The 22597-nt window shown below is 36.9% G+C and overlaps 2 protein-coding genes across 5 annotated transcripts in view; both read left to right on the top strand.

Moving 5' to 3' along the window:
• Nucleotides 1-2231, top strand: part of usp5 (ubiquitin specific peptidase 5 (isopeptidase T)) — a 31168-nt gene extending 28937 nt beyond the window's left edge. Inside the window, exon 20 of one of the 4 annotated variants that reach the window (XM_057834570.1) lies at nt 1070-2231. In XM_057834570.1, the coding sequence (XP_057690553.1) occupies nt 1070-1163 (94 nt within the window). In that variant the 3' untranslated portion in view covers nt 1164-2231. The remainder of the gene's footprint in view (nt 1-1069) is intronic. The other 3 variants (XM_057834569.1, XM_057834572.1, XM_057834571.1) reach the window with 3 other exon arrangements.
• On the top strand, nt 1876-22113 carry cd4-2.2 (CD4-2 molecule, tandem duplicate 2). The gene is made up of 9 exons (XM_057834573.1): nt 1876-1907; nt 6364-6563; nt 6643-6804; nt 6873-7010; nt 11511-11735; nt 15828-15863; nt 15936-16072; nt 21654-21721; nt 21819-22113. Exons 2-9 carry the CDS (start codon nt 6536-6538, stop codon nt 21847-21849), a joined length of 825 nt encoding a protein of 274 aa, XP_057690556.1. The 5' UTR covers nt 1876-1907; nt 6364-6535; the 3' UTR covers nt 21850-22113.
• Nucleotides 22114-22597: the final 484 nt, after the last annotated feature.

The raw sequence follows: 22597 nt of genomic DNA, 5'->3' as shown, positions 1-22597 counted from the left end.
ATAGATTGGTTTATTTACATTTCAAAAACCAGAAGCCATTCATTTACGAATGTGATTGCACTTTAGTTTACATATTTAAATGTTCAGATATTAAGATCTGAATGAGGCAAAATAACATGCTTTTTCTCTCAAATATATTGTTATAATCATTTGTTTCAGATGTACTGTAATTATTTTCTGTATAAAAATTAATTTGGTGTTCAAAAAGTCTTTTTTTCAAACTTGAGTCTTGAAAAAGAGGGGGTCGTCTTATAATCAGGGCAGTCTTATATTCGGGCCAATACGGTAATTAAAGTGGCGTTGTAATGGTTTGTTTTGAAAGTGTTTGCATCTAGTTTTATTGATTTGGGTGGATACACTGCCCTCTAGTGGCAACAGTGAATATGGTATAACTCATTTCACATGGCTGAATCCAGCTGCTCCCTTTTAAGACCAACATAAGCCAAGTGTTTGTTTGAGCGAAAAAAATTTGTTTTAATGCATTCGTGATTTAGTTTATAGGTATATTTAGTTGTTTTTTTTTTTTTTTTTTGTGGGAATATGTATTTGAACCATTTGTTAAGAGCATTGTAAAAAAAAAAAAAGTTAGCAATTTATAGCATTTAAGCTAGCGAAGCTCTGCTATACAAGTTAGCCAATTGTTATACTTAGAGCCTCATTTATTTTTTTATACCATTTGAGGCTCAGCACAGGTATTTTATTTTTTTATGTTCCTTATCAGATTACTCGATTATTCGAACTAACTAGTTCATTGATTAATCGACGACTAAAATAATTGATAGCTGCAGTCCTTCATCCAATTCATTTAAACTAGTAGGACTGGCTGTGAAAGCTCATGTTTAAGTGCCATTGACTGCATGAGACGTCCAATCCATTTTGACTGTCTAAAAGGAATGGACATATAGCGCCTTTAACAGCAGCTAATGAGTTATGAAGGTAGGGACACGAAAATACCCCTAAATTAATAGGAAGTGACTGAATATCTAAAGGAAGTCCGCTACAATGGAGCCATGCCAGAAAAGTCCCCTGACTTATGTTGGAAGTTTGGCATAATTTCTGTGTGTGACAGATGGGTCATCTTCAACGACCAGAAGGTGTGTGCATCCGAGAAGCCCCCCAAGGATCTAGGCTACCTTTACTTCTACCGACGGGTGGCGGAATGAAAATGTGGGCGCTGCTGCTGCACTTTTTTTTTTTTTTCTTTTTGTAAAAGTGACGAGGGGATGCTAACACACAAACACAGCTTTTATTGGCGCACCCCAACAAGCTCTTTAAGAGAAATACTCCAGCCCGCTTCATAATTGTAAATACTCTTACAGATTTTTTCTTTTTCAGTTCAAGTTTTCTAATTTTCCAAGGAATGAACCCTCACATAATATTGAAGGACTCATCCAGCCTGGAATAATACATTTCTCTATTGATTTGCAATGCATGTCTCTTCCCTTGAAAAGTACAATACATCACTTTGTCAAGTTTGCCTCCACCTGATTCACTCATTCGGAGAAAGTGATGACATCACATCAGCGCTTACGTGTGCTACGAAAGAAAATAAAAAAAAAACGAACTCAGTTTAAGGCTTATTGATGGTTTCTCTGTTTCATGCATTTCGGGGATTTTCGTTTTGTGTTTTGATGCCGTAGAAGTGATGTGTGAATGAGGTGGACACATTACATGTGGAAAATGTGCAAAAATATCAGCTCGGTTGCTGACTAAAGCCTGAAGAGTGAAGAGCAAAACGTTTCTTTAAGTGGGCCTCCAACTTTCCAAAGTGCAAATTTCTTTGTTCTTCCTTTCTTTTGAAGTTGTGCCTCCCACAGTGTTTTGCATCCTTGCAAGAGCAGCAGAGGAGGAGCAAAGTTTTGGGACTTAAATGACAATACATCAAATGTAATTGCCTCTGAATTAAGGTAAGTATTTGGGGGGATGCTTCACAAAGCAAGTTTCCTTCATATAATATTTTCCATCCACGGTTTTCTCTCTCTGCCCAGCAACACCTATTAACCCTTTAACACCTGGGCCTATTTTGTCCGAATTTGCATGCCTTTGATGTTGCCTTTATATTTAGATCGCATTGTTTGAAATTGAACGATTCCGATTCCACGTTTCGATTCCGGTTCCGAACGATTCTCGATTCCGATTATTTTAAGAAGCAGGGTAAAAAAAAAATGCAGGGTCCAAAAAATTGCATATTTTTATATTAAAGTCTTAACTTCTCGATGATTTTTTAAATAAAATGAACTTCTCACGGGGCTAATTTTAACTTGTATATAAATATCAGTCTTTGAAGTCGAGCAATTTTTTTCCACTCTGTGCTCAGGGCATCGAAACACGGAATCAAATTTTATAAGTTCTAACAATTCCGGGAGCATCGGAGTGTTAGACCCGATGCCCATCAATGCTCGATGCCCAACCCTAGTCTGGTTGGGTCCCTTTTTTCAAACCTTCATGTCCAAACTGTTGTTCTCTTCACTGACCAATTATAATCAACATTTTGGACCCAAAAAGACAAAAAAAATCCCCTCAAAATTTGTAATATTGATGTCCTATTGACAACCATACATGCTCGATCAACCGTTATGAAGCTTGATAATATTTATTCGACTTGCTAGTATAAACGTTCAACAGAAAAAATAAGATAATTAAATTATAATTAAAATAATAATAATTAAAATAATTTGACAGAAACAGCAGGTATTTTCATAGGCGTTTTTTGGCCTTTACACATAGTCAAAACGGGTTATATACAGTAGACCAACAGTGCAAAATAGTGGGGAAAAACTATATATATACTGTACATATATATATATAGCACAAAAATGATTTGGAGGATATTTCTGTGGCGTTAGGTATTGCACCCATCACTTTATAAAAAGTGTATGGCGGAAAACACTCAGGTGACTTGAAGGACCGTTTTTGTGTCAAATTTGGTGGGTGACTGCTTATAGTCAGATGCGCCTTATAGTCCGAAAATTACGGTACTTGTAATTGTAATAGCGTACTTGACCTTGTAATTATACTTTCCAAACAATTGTAATTTCTATATTTTACTATTTTGCACTGAAAAGAGCTCATCTTTGTTTTACAATTTTACAATGACAATAAAGGCATTTATTCAAAGTAACTTGTCATTGTACGAAAAAAAAAAATTGGGGACAATTTTGACACTTACTCAAAATCAAATTCGGAACAAACACAACAAACATTTGTGTAGAAAGAGTAGTAGAAAGAGTAATTTACACTTACTAAACTAAATGTGTGCTTTTGACTAAATCTACTTGTAACTGTAGTGTACTTGTAAGTATAAGGCGGAAAACACTCAGGTGACTTGAAGTTCTGCTCTGAGACCCCCAATTTGGCCAAATTTCAAAATTGTCTGATATGCACGTGTGATACATCATTGGAAAGCTTAAAATCTCAATTTTCTGAGGGAGGAAAAGTTTTGAACAAGAAGGCATAAAAAAAAAAAAAAAAAAAATCCAACCCCTAAATCCCTAACTCGAGGTGAAAGCATGAAACTGCATAATAAAAGACCTCATCGCGTACTTACCTTGTTTCGATCCAAAAACTGTGTAGCATGTCTCACCGAGTGTCAAGACACAGCTGTGAATGGCTACAGCCAGACTTTTGGGGGATTTTATGGGTGAAACACGGTAATATAACAAGGGTCGCAATGCAGAAATCGCAGACATCAAGGAGTGGTCGAGATTTTTTTTTTTCAAATATTTACCCGTTTTCTAACGTTTTTTTTTTTCTTCAATTTTTCTTTGTTTGGATGGATTATCATCTAAAATATCGGGGAAAATATAGTAACAAAAAAAATAAAATTTTGCGATAGTTATGAGGTAAATATCCGTGACCCATTTTTAGACAGTATTGTTTTCATTGTGACGCTATTTGTTTAAAAGTTTAAAATTGCGAGTGAACAATTTTTTAAAGTAGTTTTCTTTTTTTAAACTAAATATTAGACGTCAATCAAAGGTTCTAAGCTAAAAATGATAGATATTTCGAATAATACTTTTTTTATGGCTGAGTTGACACAAAAGCGGTTGCGCGGTGTCTATAAACCGGTCTCCAGGGTAAAGCGGACAAATTAAAAATAGTTTGGGGGCTTAATGCGCCATGAAACTGCTCTGGCAGCATATACACATATTGTTCTATCAAACACAACAGTTCTTTTGGCTTAAAATACAGCAGTTTATTTTAAAGAGGGGCGCAAAGCACAAAGTCCTTTTCTGTGTTTTCCACCATATACATACAATCATGCTTCTCGAACACACGCATTTACATACAAATTGAAAAGATAGTGGCGGGGGGGAGTCAAATATAACATTGGGAAAAAAAGTCTTTTAAAAAATATTGACAATAAACTAGTTCAGTTAAAATTTTTTTTAGACATGCCACTCAGTTTCCCCCTTGAACAAGCCACAGGGTTTCGTCATACACTGCGTCACACAGCCTACTCTCTCCTAATTTGCACACTGCTGTCAGCCTGTCTCATTTGCCGACTCATCTGAAGAAAATAACGACAAATCTGGCACATCCTCTTCCTCGAGTTGATGAAATAATGCATTCGCTTGTGCTAAATTTAGTTTTCGATTTATTCCGCACATTTCAAAATCGCTCGCTCAATCCAACCGGCCGTCGCTCGCTACTCCGCCTCCCCCTCCTTAGGTGGCGCCTTGCTCGGCAATTTATTAAAAATGTTCACATTAGGTCAGTCCTTCGTGACCTCACAATGGCTCCTGGGATATGTAGTTTTTCGTGGTGCTTTTGGTTATGAAAAAGAAAAAGAAATGATGGAAATATGGACATAAACACATGGTCCATGCAGCGTTTTAATATTTATTTATGAGGGCAATCAAACTCAAATGACACTATCTCGCGTTTTACTTTGGTGATTGACTTTAAAAAACGGGCATGGACCTCTTGAGACCAACCAGTGGCATGTGGGTGGCGTAATTACAGCGTGAAGAGGCTTCAAAGATTATACTAGTATGTGTAAATGTGTCGCCGCCGACACATTCAGGGTTAAAGGGTTTACCAACGGACACTGTTCATGCTTTGACTTTTAACCCTTAAAATACCTGCAACATGAAGCAATTATCAGAGAATCCCAACATTTGAAAAATAAGGTCTTAATGAAACCTTTTTTTTTCTCCAAATTTGTAAAAAAAGTCAAAATGAATATGTGTAATAAGCGCTCTGATATCTATAACCCTTTCCAAATCCTGTTTGGTTTTCTCGTGGAACCTGCAGATGCATGTGTTGCCTTGCATCCATCATTTTTTTTTTTTTTTTCAAAAAGAATTGTCAAAATTCTGAATTTGTCTCAAGATCATGAAATTTTAGGTGTATCAAATGTGATACGTTTGGCAATAAAGGGTTAAAAAAATTTATATGTGTTTTCTGAATTTTCAGGTTTTTTTGGGGGTGGTGTTGCGTTTTGTCGATTTTTTTTTTTTTTTTTTTTTTTTTTTCTCGTTTGTTTTCATATTTTCGATTGCTATATCAGTCAATTCCACAGACAGAAATATCTGTCTATTCCAATGAGACTTAAGCGTTTTCCATAAATTGCATTTTCTAATTTGGTTTTGGTTATGTTGGTTAGTGTTAAATTTATAAAAATGTAAAAATTATGATTTTTCTTTTTTTTTTTTTCACAATGAAGATATTTTAATTGCCCATTTTAATGAGTCACCTTAAAAAATGAAAATTGCTATTTTTAATTTTTCAAAATGGTAATTTACTAAATAAAAATGCTTTTCAGCGTGACAAACTACAGAATTACAGATAGTGGACCGTATGGCGATGTATACATAAAAATTACAGCTTTTTTTTTTTTTTTTCTTCATAACTCTTAAAATGTTGGAGGGAAAAAATGGTTAAGTGACAAAAATACATTTTCAAATGACAAGTCTAAAAAGCATATTTACAAGCTTTTTTTTTTTCATGGTTTTCCTGATCTCTTAATTTGCCAATCCTATTTTTGATGTATTTTCTGCATCAAGCATTTTCATTGTGTTGATTTTCCGTTATTAAAGTCCTTTTTAAAATGTATGTTTACAGCTGTCAAGCATTTAGAATTTTTAATCGCAGTTCATTGCAATATTTCCACAGTTAACTCAGACTCATAGACACAACTCAGTTTTTTTGTGAAAAAAAAGTCTTGGGTTTTTATCGCCCTATTTACCAAATTGCAATGCTGGTGCTGTCAATGATTAAAATTGAATAGCGATTAATCACATTTTTAAGTTTTTAAAATGCAAAGGTGATTATATATTATATCAAGTTTTTAATGCAACGATTTGCCCAGGCGTGAGCAAATGTGCTTACCGTACACATTTCATTTTTTTTAAATACAAGAACGAACGAGAGAGGAAGGAAGTGAAGAAGCAGCTCAGTGGTTTTGGAATCCGTTGATCTCGTCTCACACAGAAGCTTCACATGGTATTCCTAAAATTACCTTAAATTTTAAGACCCCAACCCAATTTTTTCCCCCCCTCCCAATAAGAATTTTCTAGTTCATTTCATCCCAATGATGATGATCACGTTGCTGTCACTCGGTAAGTCGATACGTAAGCGTTAACATAATTGAATCTTCCATATTGATGATATTTGTGTCATGTATTCTTTTCTATTCAGTGCTGGGTGCTCTGCACACTGCATGCGAGGTGTTCCACACACAAGTGGGCCAGGAGATCACCCTCCGGTGCGGCGCCGACGACTTTGTCGACAACCTGTATTGGCTTTACAATGAAATTCCCATCTTCCGTATCAGTCGGAAGACAGGCATTGTTTCTCAAGGTACTACATTGAGGAAAAAGTCAAAATATGAATGCATAAAATCAGTGTTATGTATTGCCTTCCATCAGACAACGGTAACAACAGTATGAGGTACAGGTTGAAGCAGACCAATCTAAAGATCTCCCCGGTGAAGGCTGAAGACCAAGGACGGTTCACATGCGTGGTGGATAATCGGGCCTATCGGCACAGGTTTATTGTTGTCACTGGTAAGCATTGTTTTGTTTTTTTACTCAGCGGCAATTTAAGCTCCTTATGAGTTTTGCTCATCCAAACTGTTATAATTAGTGTTGCCATGAGACATTTTTCAGCCCCCAATTTGGATATCTGCCTGTGTGGTATCAGCCGATAAACTGATACATTTTTTGAAAAAATACTGCATACAAAATGTTTTTTTTTTTTACCCTTTCAAATAATCAAATCCCCCCCCCCCCCTTAATTAATTACGTTAACTACGATCCTTTCGACATCTGATGTAAAATTCCACAGACTACACGCTCGAAATATGACAATTTATGACAACGTCGCAGTTTCACTGTTTTCGCGCAAGACAGACACATGGCGGATTTTCTTGTGGGAGAAATCAACATGGGTTGAAAGGTCAGTGCAGGCTAGGGGTGCACGATATCCATTTTTTCAAACCGATATCGATAATTTCCTGCTCCTTAAGGCCGATACCGATAGGATAACCGATAATATATATTTTAAAAATTTAAATGTATATTCGCCTTAGTTTTTGAACACCTGTAGGTCAAAAATACCCGTGGTTGATTCTGCATAGATTTGCCTTTGACCGAACCAGAATTTTCATGATGACATGAACATTATTATAATGAACAAAACAAAGACAAGAACAGTTTTGACTTCAAATAAAGTGCCCATATTATTTTTTTCAAATAAATATAATTTGAGTCAATCACAATCAATCAGTCAGTATCATTGACGATGTGTTCCCCTGAACAATGAGCACTGATCTAAAACAAACATAAACCCAACAGGTATTGTGCTTTGTCAGCAGATAAAACATTTGGTGCAACAGGAAAGACTTTTGTCGTCTTGGGCCATGAAACAGCTTTCTAAACCTTGCAATTATACTGTAGAACAGCAAGCCTGTCAATAATCAAAAGGCCTCTCAAGAACTTTTAAACATAACACTGTAAAATGCAAATATTTGCTAATTGTCATAGTAAGGTTTATAACTCAGTGAAGGTAAAATATGGCCCCTAGAACAGAACAACACTTTGCATACTGGCAAAACAGGAGTGGAAACAAACGCACACATCCCAATCCGACACCATGCCAAAAATATTATTAATAGGCCCGATAACATATTGTTATCAGATTTATTGGGATGACTTCATAATTCCTATTATCGGACCGATAATTATCGTGCATCTCTAGTGCAGGCAGTGAAAAAAGAAAAAAGGTCACGCTTAATTACCATTGAAATAAAGAAAGAAATGATCAAAAACATGAGCGTGGTGTGCATGTGGTTGAACTCGCTCGACAATATACTGTATCTCCTTTGACCTCTGTTAGCCAGTCTCTATAAGTCACGGTGGCAATAAATTTTTATTTTCGATTTATTATTATTGTAACATCGGCAAAGACGTTGCCAGCTTTGTCAGGTTTTTAATCATTTATTTCAGTACTTGTGCAACACAAGTACACAACACGGCTACTTTCCGCCGTAGCCGACGCCAACAACAACATGAAAAAAAAGGAATAACTTCCCACTCTACCGCACCTCTCTCTTTTCAGTCACACGGTGCGTTCAAGAACAGCATGTAAAACACAACCGCCTTATTGGAAACCGATTCGTTCCATTATTATTATTATTATTGTTCCCGATTTGTTTTGCTATGTGAAATTGCATCAGCAGTTTTTGTTAAGGATTTAGCGTAGGTTTTCAGGCTGTGGAACGAATTCATCGAATTATAATGTATTCTTATGCGAAAATCCTGCTCGACATATGATCGTTTGGACTTACAAACCAGGTCCTGGAATGAATGAAACTCGTTTGTAGAGGTACCACTGTAGTTGATAAAAAATGATAGAAATAAAAGAAATAAAAAATATCGCAGCAAAAAAACTAATTTGGAACAAACACATTATAAGATGTAGCCAAAGTAGCTTCTTGTTGTAAGCTTGTAAGCTTCTTGTTGAAGTTCCGCTCTGAGACCCCCAATTTGGCGAAATTTCAAAATTGTCTCATATGCATGTGTGGTACATCGTTGGAAAGCTTAAAATCTCAATTTTCTGTGGGGAGAAACATTTTGGACTGAAGGGCTTTTGTTTTTCAAACAGCAAAACCCTATCTGGAGGTGAGAGCACGCAAGAGCAGAATTACAGACGCCATGACTTTAACGAGATATTATCGCGTACTTACCTTGTTTCTATCCAAAAACTCCATCTCGCATGTATTACTGAATGCCGAGACATAGCTGTGAATGGCCACATCTGGATTTTTGGGGGATTTTATGGGTGAAACATGGTAATATAACAAGGGTCGCGATGCAGACATCAAGGAGCGGTCGAGATTTTCTTTTTCATATATTTACCCTTTTAAAAGTTTTTTTTTTTTTTCAATTTTTCTTTGTTTGGATCGATTATTTATCATCTAACATATCGGGGATATTTTTCAACGTCGCGTCAACGATCCTGCCGCGATAACGCACCAGTGACGCTCGGCGTCAATTTCCACAGGACGCGTTTTACGAGTAGCGCGTCTGTGGAGCGTCTCGATCGGTTCACGCGAGGATTGCAAGATCACGTGAGAATAGCGGGTATTTAAAGGTAATAAAACAACAACACTATGGCTTTCAGACCCGCGTATTGGCCACCTTTCTTTTTGAAAGAAAGAAGAAAAAAGAAGTCATCTGCTAAAGCAAAAAGCAATCCCAATGACAAAGATTTTAACATGTATTTTACAAATTAAATGCCTCAATCATTTTTTTTTGTTATGAACATTTTTCTAAGCTTTATTGATTTTTTTTGTCAAATTAAAGTACCACGCAGAAATTAATAAATTTACCCTAATTTTCGGAGTACATGCCGCTACTTTTTTCCCTCATTTTGAATCCTGCGGCTTGTAGTCCAGGGTTACTTGTTTGTTGGTTTTATTTGGGTTAATAGGTAACACTTATTTGACAGCGGCATCGTAAGACTGTCATAAGAACATCATAATTATGACATGACACTGTCATGGGCATTACTGAATGCTTATGACAGATGTCAATATGTGTCATGTGGCATATTATGTCACTAAATCCATTTATGTCCAGCTCAGATCTTTTACGTCCATTCAAAAGTGAAATAATTTGCTGGATGACACTAACTGACATCTATTATAAGCATTCATTAATGCTTATGACAACGTCATGTAATAATTATGACAGTATTATGGCACCACTATCCAAGAAAATGTTACCAAATACCACAACTAGCAATTTATGAAACAACTGGAACAGTAACTGAAGAAATAATTTGCACCGAACATGACTGTTATTTACATCTGTAGCGCCGCCATGCATGCTAGGAGGAATGTTGGATAACAAGTGTTGAGAGCAGGTGGCAGCAGAGGTTGACTGTCTACCCCAAGGAAGCAGTGATGGCCAGATGAAGCTTTTAGTGACAATAAGGCTTTGCAGCCAATTGGTTCAAAGTTTAATGGTGGTTCATTTGGTCTCATGACAGTCTTATGGTGCCATTGTCAAATGAAGTGTTACCAGTTAATATCTTTTGGTGTAAATATCCCATAATACAATGAGGACAACTGTGGCTTATAGTCCAGTGCGGTTTATCTATGAACAAATGCCGTTTCATGTCAAATTTGGTGGCTGGCGGCTTATAGTCAGGTGCGCCTTATAGTCCAGAAATTACGGTAATTGTGTAGCAGGATTTGTGTATTATTTGTATTAATTCCAGGTGTTTTAGCTCATTTCAATTTATTTTATTTATATAGTAAGTTATGATTTTAATTATTTTGAAAATCGACCGGATCCACCGTATTTTTTCATGAGTGACTTCCGGCCTGCCCGATCCTACCTAGTAGTATTGACGCAGGGGGGCCGCATCTCGCGTCAAATAACAAACTCCGCTGTTCTTTTCGCGTGCGACGCGTTGAACGCTTCTGGGACGCGTCTAACACGCGGCCGCACTGCGACTGGTGTGCATTGGCTGATTGACTTTAACGGCCGCGTTCACTGCGTTATCGCGGCGGGATCGTTGACGCGACGTTGAGGTTTCTAGTGTGTTACTGGCGTAACGCAACTAGCAAGCACAATGTACCATTAGAATACAGGAGGGATGTTTGCTGTAAATGGGCTTCTTTACAAAACTACGTAGATTTTGCATTAAAACCGGACGTGTTCAGCTAGAATTGTCGTTTACCTCATTAACAATGTATATAGTGTTTTTCTGGTTAGTTCAATGATATGACCATTGAAAAAAACTGCTTTTCTTTCAAAAAGGAGGAAATTTCTAATTGACCCCAAATTTTTGAACGGTAGTGAATATAATTTCACCAATGTTTAATTTTTCAAATTTCATGACATTCTCAACACCTTTTTCAACAACATAAAAACCTAATGAAATATAATATGAAAAATTGTCATGTGAATTAGACAAAATGTTTAGTAAAATCTATTTTAAAAAATATGGATGAATTTTAAAGTTAATTATACTTATCATTTTCTGTGTATTGCTAGTATCAGTGTTCCCCAGTGGTGACCTGTGGCTGGGCAGATCAAGCACCCTGACGTGTCAAGTGGAAGGGATAGTCTCGGCCTGGAGAAGGCCGGGTGGCGCTGATCGGTGGGACAGGGGAATTGCTCGACTCGACCCGGTGGAGGAGTCCCATGCTGGGAAATGGCAGTGCGTCTTCTACCAGGATGGCGCCGAGTTCATGGAGGAAATAACAATCGACGTTAAAAGTGAGAAGTATAAATGTAAATCAGGGGTGTCCAAACCTTTTCAGAAAAATCAAAACTTGAAAGCGTTCCACTTTTATTTGTTAAACAGCGGATTGGAATCAGGTTAAAAAAAAACATCCGGTTTTTAAAATGTATTTCAATCGCTGTCAGCCCTCAGTCAAATTGGATTGGACGTCTAGCACCGCAAGTGGCAGTCAAATATGATCACTCAACACCAGCCTTCCCAATTGAAATTGATTTTAAGAACTGTCAATTACAGTGAATGAGTTAAGGGCTGCAAGCATAAGCGGATTTAAAAGGGAGAACAGGCCTCCCTGGTGGCTGAAAAGTGTCATTGCATGAAATTGACTTTCCTATAGTTGTAAAAGTTGTAAATCAATAAAACTGCAACAAAAATGAATGAAATGAAAATATATATATATTTTTATAATGGGTCAAAATTATTTTTCGAACAGATCATGTGACTAGCACCTTAGACGGTCACTTGCTTTGCATATTATTAAAAAAAAAATTAGAGGAGGGCAATTTTATTTTTCAAATGATTTTTTCTTTGATTGAAAATATTTTTTTTTTTTTTGATTGAAGCAACTTTTTGGGGGGTTGAATGATTCAGACACAAATGCCTTATCCATAATATGGCCCAAACACAAAATAGATTGCTTCAAATAAAACATTTTCAATGAAAAATTACGTGTTCAAATGCAAATTTTTCAATCTCAAATATTTTTTTGCATTCAAAAACGTTATCGATGATTAAAATTTTTTTTTTTTTTTTTTTTTTGATTGAAATTTTTCTTTTTGAAAATATATATATTTTTAAGCAACTTATTTTTTTATTGAATACTAAAGACAAAACGTCCTAGCATAAATGTGGCCCGAACACAAATCAACATTTCTTCAGTCAAAAAAGTGGCTTCAATCCAAAAAAAAAAAAAAATTAATAAAAGAAAAATAGCTTTCACATGCATTTTTTTGTTTCAAATTCATTTTTGCATTCAAAAACTTTTTTTTTTGATTGAAGCAAAAAATTTTTTTGATTGAATAATAAAGACATAAATCTACCTCCATATGGCTCCGCCCAGGGGATACAGTTTTTGACTGGGGAAACTACATTGGCACCACACTGGCGAGCGTACCATATTCAATGGTTGACGATCTTGGCGAAAAGTACTGCCTAAGCAGCCGGATTTAGAATTCCCCTCAAGAATAATGGGAAACCAAAAAACACTCATTGTCAACTTACTTTTATAAATATTCTTGTGAGTTAATTTTATTGCTGAAACTGCATTTCGGGGACATCAACATGTTGTGAACTGAAAATAAAGTGTAAAAAAATCCATTCTGTAAAAATACACTGGATACATTTTTTGACCGTTTGATACTGAAAAATAAAATTCAATAAAATCAATAAATAATAATAAATTCAAATAAATGAGCAACATTAACTAGTGACGACAATATGTCGAACAATTAGACCGAAAAAGAAAAATTAATTAGGGCTGTCAAAATTATCGCGTTAACGGGCGGTAATTCATTTTTTAAATTAATCACGTTAAAATATTTGACGCATTTAACGCACATGCCCCGCTCAGACAGATTAGAATGACAGCACCGTGTAATGTCTACTTGTTACTTGTGTTTTTCGGTGTTTTGTCGCGTTCTGCTGGCGGTTGGGTGCGACTGATTTTATGGGTTTCAGGACCACATGAGCATTGTGTAATTATTGACATCAACAATGGCAAGCTACTAGTTTATTTTCTGATTAAAAATTTTAGAAATTTTATTCAAACGAAAACATTTAAGAGGGGTTTTAATGTAAAATTTCTTTCATTTGTACTAACATTTATCTTTTAAGAACTACAAGTCTTTCTATCCATGGATCGCTTTAACAGAATGTTAATAATGTTAATGCCATCTTGTTGATTTATTGTTATAATAAACAAATACAGTACTTATGTACCGTATGTTTAATGTATATATCAGTCTTGTGTCTCGTCTTTGAATTCCAACAATAATTTACAGAAAAATTACGATTAATTAATTTTTAAGCTTTAATTAACTCGATTAAAAATTTGAATCGTTTGACAGCCCTAAAATTTATACAACAAAACGACAGTGTCATTGGACAGAGGGACAGTTTTTATTTCTGCTGCAGGCAGTATCAGCTCCTTTGCTATAGTGTGTGGTTATTTCGCACTGAGAAACTTAATATGCCACCTTACACTATATGATGCTGACAGTGCTCGCTGGTTTACTGATGTAACACTGACAAAGCGGGAGGATTGTTGGCAATGTTTGTCACTCGCAGAAAAAAAAAAATCCTGCTGTCCGCTTCGAACATTTTTAGACTAAGTAAACAGACTGGTCTTTCCTCCTCTCTCACTGTACTAAAAGTCAAAGCTAAATGCTCGTACGCTTTGTCATATTTCCTTGTCTTAGCTGTTCATATCTCCAGTGCTCTTTGCTGTGTGTTCTTGTTTGGTTAAAAAATACTGCACAAACACTGGGGAAAAAAATGAGAGCAGCACTGCCACCCACTGAGTTTATGTGCAATTACACTTTATTCTGATACAGCAAAAATGTATGTTCCCCAAGGTCACATGCACCCCCCTAGGGGGGCCCGCCCCACTATTTGAGAAGTACTGGTTTAAAGCAACACCAGGTAACTTTTCAACCTTTTATAAAATATTTTCTATTCATGATGACATGTCAACTGACAACTAGTTGAATGACACCTCTTTTATATCTTGAGAGAGTCTGTATTGCTTTCACTGGAACTGATTAACTTTGAGGAGGGTGGCTGGAGCCCTGCCACACAAAAAAACTACAAATGTGCTGACTGCTTTTCGGCATACGTCACTTCCCCCTTTCTTAATAAAGACGGAAGTCGATGCGAACACTTTCGCTCGAGTTCTTCAAAAATGGCAGACCAACAAAAGGGACAAAAAGTTTTGTCCGAGGAAGGGGAAAAAAGGGAGGCTGCAAGGAATAAAGAATACTCAAGAATAAACATTGGCCCGGCTTTCATTTGCTGGCGTGACACGCCCCCAACGCCCCCTTATCTGCGCTGACGAGTTCAGGTGGGGTGGGGGGCTTAGCCACACTAATAGGGCTGTTTACATGGTGACTCTCTGAAAATACGAAAAATTTCAAATTTGCATTTACTGTATATGGTTCAGTATCCATTCGGACAATGTTCCGTGTGAAAACGATGTAGTATTCAAGGCAGGCCATAGGGGGGCAGTGCAGATTTACAAGGCGACAGCCAATGATGCACTTTGACCCCAACAACAGTCTCAGCCCGGAAGACAATATACCCCCTCACTGCTCCAAAAGGCACAAAAATGGAAGCATTCAACATATTTAAATTAAAAATATTATAAAAACAGTCAATTAAAGCTGACGTTCTGCCATATTTAATGTTTATTAGCACAGCTGCGCTCGCCCAATGTGACGTGTGCCAGTGCTGACGTTATCGGCACGGGAGCTTTCCACTGATATGGATGCGGAGCAAGCCCCTGCAATCTAATCCTTCCACTTTGGAGCCCGAATTCAATGATTCGCCTTCCATTTTCGCTGACACTACTTAAAGGGCGGGGCTATTCCGCAACACCGTCATTGCGTCTTGATGTCGCAGAGTCGCCGTGTAGACTGCCCCGTATGGTTGCTAACTGTCATGCTATTGTTTAGTCACAACTGGATTCTTGACCAAATTGCTATTCATCCTTTACACAGCCGCTGGAAACTGAAATAATTGTTTAACCCATCTGCAGGCGACAGGGAGATCATGATTTTACGACACTGTGCGGGTGTGCGTTGGTTCTCATGGGAAACGCAGTGTTCCTTAAGGCAAAACACTACCGCTTTTATCCACCTGCGTCACTAAAATCGACCAAAACTGAAAAGTTAACCTAGTGTTGGTTAAAAAAAAAGTCAGCACTTGTTGCTAGTCACTTACTCACTTTAACCTGTGGACACTGTAACTTGTTTCATTGTACTCTGTACAATGACAATAAAGGATTTCTATTCTATTCTGTTCGATAATAAAGAGCTGTTTTTGATTGTTTTTGTTTTTGTTTTTTTTTCTAACAGGGGTGACAACTGCCTTGCCAACTGAAAAGGAATTTGGTAAATGCTTAAACTTTTCGCGCTTTAGTGCTTCTTGCGCATTTCAAATTTTTAACAAATTGTATTTCTCAGGTTTTACTTCGCCTACCCAGAGTTCATTTGTGCTTCCTCAGCTAGCCTGGTGGATTGTAGTCCTTGCTGGTAGCCTGGTGGTGTTGCTGCTGCTCATTTTAGTACTGCTTGTGTCCTGCCAAATCAGAAGACGAAAGGTAAGCTCTAAAACCTGTCGACTCATGTTTTATTTATTTATTTTTCTTAAATATACAGTATAAACAGGGGTGAAAGTGGGCGGGAACGGTCAGGAATGCAGTTCCGGTATTTTCCGGTAAGATTCAGGGCCGAACAGCTACGGTGCTTTGATTCCGAAAATATGACAAAAACTGTCAAAACGTTATGTATAAACAAAAAAATACAGAGCTGCCACACATGCATTTCCTCTCCAAGAAGTAAACAATCTACCAACATCAGATTTAGATACACAAGTGTTAACAACAAGCATAATAAAGTGCTTGTGTAGGGTAATCAGTTTCCACCTATTTTATTTATTTTATTCCACGGACGGCATGGAGGTTTCCCCAGCTGCTGCAGTTATCGGAGTCTGATGATGACGAGTCACGTCAATGTGCGAATGCACGCAGCAAAGCAAAACGCCTAGACTCGTTTATCCGTTCAGTTGGCTGACATACTGACATGTGATCACTAGAGATAGTGAGCTCTGATTGGTTCAAATGTGAATGTTTTCTGAAACAGCAAAACAAAAAAGACACAAAAAAAAGGGATATGCAACATAAAATGGATTAAATCTTTAAGAGCAAGGAAACAGTTTAGGTGGCCTTCTTTTATAATATTTAGTTTTATTTGCTCTGATGGGGAGGTTCAGAACATCTTAGCTGTCAATGTGCACTTTGGACTTATATTTGTTAATTTATTTTAGGCTACTTATTCATTTCCTTTTTTTTAAAAGGATTAAAAAAGTCAGTGCAATAATCTTCAAAATATATTCCATTTCATTCTGTGTAATACAGGTATGAAAATTTCTCACCTTTCGGCGAAATTCGCCGTTTTGAAGTCAAAAAGGGCGACCTACGTGAATTGCGTAGATCCGAGGAGAAATTCTTTTTTTGGGGGGGGGGGGTCGGGAGGTTTTATTTAATTATTATTTATTTTATTATTATTATAATTATTATGTGATTAACTTAGTACTTAAACTGAGCACTTAAGAACACAGTCAGCAAATCCTTCTAGATGCTTCGCTGACGAGAACCAATCATCGGCCCAAGCTGCGTTCCATTATTCCAAACGCGCGCACTCCTTACGCGTGTACATGGAGTGCTCGGAGAGCCTTCGGTTGCATTGCAAAGCTGCGAAAACAAAAAGCAGGCCTTATCCATATCGGGGCAGACCAGAGCGCAGCAAACACACTTGCCTGTATTTGCCAGCAGATTGAATTTGGTGAGTAATGGTTTCAATCGTTTTCACGTTTTGCGATATAAAAAAGTTACTGCCATTCGTTGCAGCTTGCGTTGAACACTGCCAGAGCTAGCCAAATCTCATATGAAAAAAAATAGCTCCCGTTAAATTGGCGTCAAGCTTGTGTATTTAGCGGTAATATAAACGAAGAAACACACTGTTGAGTCAAATTAAGCGGCATTCTCTCGGATGGAGGGGGCGCCTCACATCGCTCCCGTCGTCCGCCGGAGACGCGTTATTTTCGGCTTGGATTTGAGCTGACGGCCGGTGTCGGCACAACACCGGCCCGACGAGTGGTGGGAATGAGTCCTGCTTCTTAAAGCTTTTCAGAAATACAGGGATCCCTCGTTTTTCGCGGTTAATGGGGACCAGAACCCGCCGCAATAAGTGAAAACCGCGAAGTAGCGCCCCAACCCCAAAGGAGTTAGATGAGGCTGCTAAAGGCAGTGGATACTAGAGCTGGGAATCTCTGGGCACCTAACGATTCGATTACGATTACGATTCAGAGGCTCCGATTCGATTATAAAATGATTATTGATGCACCCCCCCCTCCTTTTTTTATTTATTTATTTTATTTTTTTTAATGTTTTGTACATTAGTTCCAAAATTGTTCAAAAATACTCTCAGGCTAAACCACACTACTATTTCAGTATCAAGTTAACATATAGCAGTAAACAAATATACAAAAATAACATTAAATAAAAAACTCCAGTCCCCATTCTGTATCAGCAGCTTTAAACTACATTCAATTAATGTTGTGAATCAACCGTTAAATTTGTTAAAATTGCTCCCGTTATTCCATAATTTCCCTTTTGTCTCCTTTCGACATGTGAAAGTTTTAAAACCATTTTAAAGATAGATTCAAGTCAATATTTTACCGATTTAGGAGTATTTTAGATAAAAAGTTAATTAGGTTTGCTTGGAAGGTTCGCTACAACAGCCTTGCAGGGAAGTGTACTGCTTTAAGATGGCGGCCGTTTATAACGCCCTCATCTAGCTTTTTGTAGATGTGCTGCTAACACTACCAAATCTATATTGCATCTAGTCCTATATAAATTATATCCACCGTAACACTATATGGATGTACTAGTAGCAGCTTTTCGGCAGCAGTCAGGTATGTTGTTGTGTTTTTTTATCTCGTTGTATGAGTTGAGCTAGAGCCATGAGTTGAGCATTGGCATTACCCGAGGGGCCGGGTAATGGGAAGCATGATGTTTAGCTACTCTCGCTCCGTTCCGTCCCGTAGACCGCGCGGCGCGCTGAGTGTTGTGTACTTCCGCTTTACTTCGCATATTTCAATAATCGGAATTTGGATGTTTGTGAATCGTTCTCGAATCTTACACGGCCGAATCGCAAATAATCTAAGAATCGGAAATTTTGCACACCTCTAGTGGATACCTCATCAGCTGGGTGAATAGCAGACCTGGTAAGAACAAGTTTGCAAGGATAGTCGGGTATTAAATCCAATTATAAACACAATTACAGTGTTATTTTTCTATAAGATTTTTATGTCATTGCTTTATTAATCATTAGGTGCTAGAGTTGTTAAGTATGGATAATAATGAAATAATAGTTTTAAGAAAACTGTGCTGTTGGTGGCTCAGTGACCATCTGATGTGGTTTGTTCTCAGATGAACAAGTTGAGGAAGGAAGTTTTGATGCAGAGGTTGAAGGAAGAAAAGAGGCAGACTGACTGAGTCACAGCCAGAAAGTGTTGATGACAGTTTTGATTTCTATTCACTGTTGCCCCCTCCCAATTAAAGTATGTCACAGTCGCAGCCAATTATTATCTAAAGCTGGTTAAAATTGAAGTTATGTTGTTTTAAGGTGTATTAAATACTTGTTCATGTGCCCCTTTTGATCTACGAGCACCCACCCCTCCACCGGTCTCTGCATGGCCCTGCTGAAACACAGTGTGGGTCGACAGAGCTCAATATTTTGTTGGGGTGTACAATACAGTGTACTGGAACATATTTCCTCCACACCCTTCTCACCTTTTTAACGCCTGACCCATTTTCATGCCTGATAAGTCATTTGTACTTATTTTTCTGAATGTCTGTTACTTATATTTTTATTATTAGAAAACACAACAAAAATTAGAAAACACAACAAAAAGTAAATGTTTAAATTATCTTCAATTTCAATATACATCCTATGTTCTTAGTAGTTAATATTGCGATTCAGCATTTAGTATGTGGGGAAATGAGTGAAAATAGAAATTAGGAGATGGAGGTTGGGGTTCTAGCTGTTTTTGTTAACTTTTATTTTGCAAATCATTGGAAAAATACAATTTTGAATGAAAATCAGTTTTTGTATGTGTTATAGAAACAACTGACCAAATCAGTTTTCTTTCCATTTCAGTAGTTATGACCCCCCCCCCCCCCCCTTCAAAAAAAATAAAAAATTAAATTAAATTAAAATAAATAACATTTCTGGCTCCGTGACAACCTTCAAGTCGGGGAGTTCCGGCAAGAAATTCTAACCACTTTCCCCCCTGAGTATAAATGAATTTGTCTGAATTAAAAGATAATTGGTTAAAATAGGTCTGCGTTGTGGTTTGACTAACTATCAACTAGGAATGTGGTTATTAATTTCAAGGATAATCAAGGATAAACCCCCTTTTTTACGCGAGTATTTTTTTTTTTTTTTTAATCCATTGAAAGACCTTTTTCAGTGCCAATGACAGCAATAGGTGTCCAATCCATTTTGATATTTTGACCTCACAGTTGAGTATATGGCGGAAAACACTCAGGTGACTTGAAGTTCCACTCTGAGACCCCCAATTTGGCCAACTTTCAAAATTGTCTGATATGCACGTGTGATACATCATTGGAAAGCTTAAAATCTTTATTTTCTGGGGGAAGAAAATTTTTGAACAGGAGGCCATTTAAAAAAGAAAATAAACAGCGAAACCCTATCTGGAGGTGAGAGCACGCGAGAGCAGAATTAAAGACGCCATGACTTTAACGAGATATTACCACGTACTTACCTTGTTTCGATCCAAAAACTCCATGTGGCATGTATCACTGAGTGTCAAGACACAGCTTTGAATGGCCACAGCTGGATTTTTCGGAATTTTATGGGTCCTGATGCAGAAATCGCAGGCATCAAGGAGTGGTCGAGATTTTCTTTTTCATATATTTACCCTTTTAATTTTTTGTTTCAATTTTTCTTTGTTTGGATCGATTATTTATCATCTAACATATCGGAGAAAATGCGACAGTAACAAAAAAAAAAAATACAATCAAGTGATAGTTATGAGGTAAATATCCTTGACTTTTTTACAGACGCCATTTTTTTTTTATTGTGGCGTAATTTCTTTAAAAGTTTAAAATATGCGAGTGAATATTTTTTTATTTTTTTTTACGTAATATTAGACATCAATTAATGATTCTAAGCTAAAAATGACAGACCTTTTGAATAATAAATATAATTAATTACCTTCGTTTTATGGCCAGGTTAAAACAAAAGCGGTTGCGCTATGTCTGTAAACGGAGGTTTCCAGGGTAAAACGGACAAATTAAAAATAGTTCGAGGGCTTAATGCGCCATGAATCCGCTATGGCAGCATATAGACATATTGTTCTATCAAACAAAAAAGTTGTTTTGGCTAAGAATATAGCAGTTTCTTTTAAAGAGGAGTGGAAGAGCAGAAACTGCTTTTTGAGTCTTGTCTGTGTATATGTTGTAGTTCGTAAAAAAAGAATAAAAACATGGTAGCTTATGATTAAAAACTCACATTGAAGGTGATAGGAGAGTCATAATGAATTGGACGTCTATCACACTCAATGGCTGCCAAGGAGCTAATAACAAACTGGTGACCAGAAAGTCATTTGTATTTTTAAATCAGTTTCATCTTATTTTAATTGTAAAAATGTTGCAAGTCAGTATTTGATCATGTATGCCTTTGAAATTTGATGACACGATTGTAAGTCGAGGCACTCATATCTTAAATCATCTTTCTTCAATGACGTAAAAGACCGCCAAAATTAAGCTATTATATTAGCCTTTTTTGCAGAGGATAAAGAATGCATGCAAGACTGTAAGTATTCATGTAAGTTGAATTTGCATGTGTTGCTAATGTTCATGTTTTAATATATACGACTGCAAGTTTTAAGGTTCAAGATACATGTGGAGTTTGAGTAAACAAATAACATTTACTTTGTTTTACAGTAAATATCAACAGCAGTTTTTTTTTTTTGTTTGTTAGTTTGTTTTTTGAAATCATTACGATTCCTAGCACGGCTTAGTATTCGTACACTTTAATATAAGGATGGAGCATGTAAAAAAGCGCAGTAATCGTTTTGTTTTTTAACTTCAGAAAAGATTCCTGCAGATGAAGAACGGCAGAAAGCCGCCAAACGCCCGCCGGTACCACCATTGTCGCGGGTATTTCATCTCTCTCTTATCCCCTCTGCACTCACAGCACTCTTTCACCAGCCACCGCTGTGCTAATTACTGCAAAAACACCACATTTTTATCACAGCCCGACAGCTGCCGCCGCTCCACCGCCATAAGAGAAGAAGAAGACACCCCGCCCTCGAGATGGGATGAAGACAAATAAAGAAACAAAGGTGGAGAGAAAAAAAGAATTACTGATATGATGCTGATGAATTTTTCTCTACCAGTGACATGAAAGTAAATAAGACAAATCTGGATTAATTTATATTAATGCATTTCTGAATTGAAGCTGCTTTTGATGCATTTTGCGATTGTCATTTTTGCGAATATCTATATACTACTTTTTTGTTTCTCCTGGGATGTGAGAATAAATTCTTTGTGATCAGGCCAGCTCAGATTTGTGCTTTTTCCTCTCTGTACAAGCTCCAAAGTTTGAATTAAGGTGAAAACTTTGATATTTGTACGGTAACAAATCTATACCTGTTCTTCCATGTATTCAAAAATATTGAATAACATCTATTTTCCTTTTTCTGGTGTACATGCACTAAAGGAAAAGTGCCAAAAATGACCAAATTTAATCTAAAAAGGACAAATATCAAAATGTATTGAATGATATTAAATTGCTCAAATATGACTTAAAGTCATGCTTTTAGTTGAAAAATCCCAAAGGGTTCCATTGTCAAACAACAGTTGATAAACGGTTAACTTTAAAATGTTGAAGAAATAATTGGCAGTAAATTAACCCATTTTACCTAATGGCATAGGGCCAAAATAGATGTTTGATTTGCTTGACCCCTATGAAGCATACAGTGGGGCAAATAAGTATTTAGTCAACCACCAATTGTGCAAGTTCTCCTACTTGAA

This window comes from Corythoichthys intestinalis, chromosome 4 (genome assembly GCF_030265065.1).
Source record: "Corythoichthys intestinalis isolate RoL2023-P3 chromosome 4, ASM3026506v1, whole genome shotgun sequence".
In the NCBI taxonomy this organism is placed as follows: domain Eukaryota; kingdom Metazoa; phylum Chordata; class Actinopteri; order Syngnathiformes; family Syngnathidae; genus Corythoichthys; species Corythoichthys intestinalis.
This window is presented reverse-complemented; position numbering and strand designations above follow the sequence as displayed.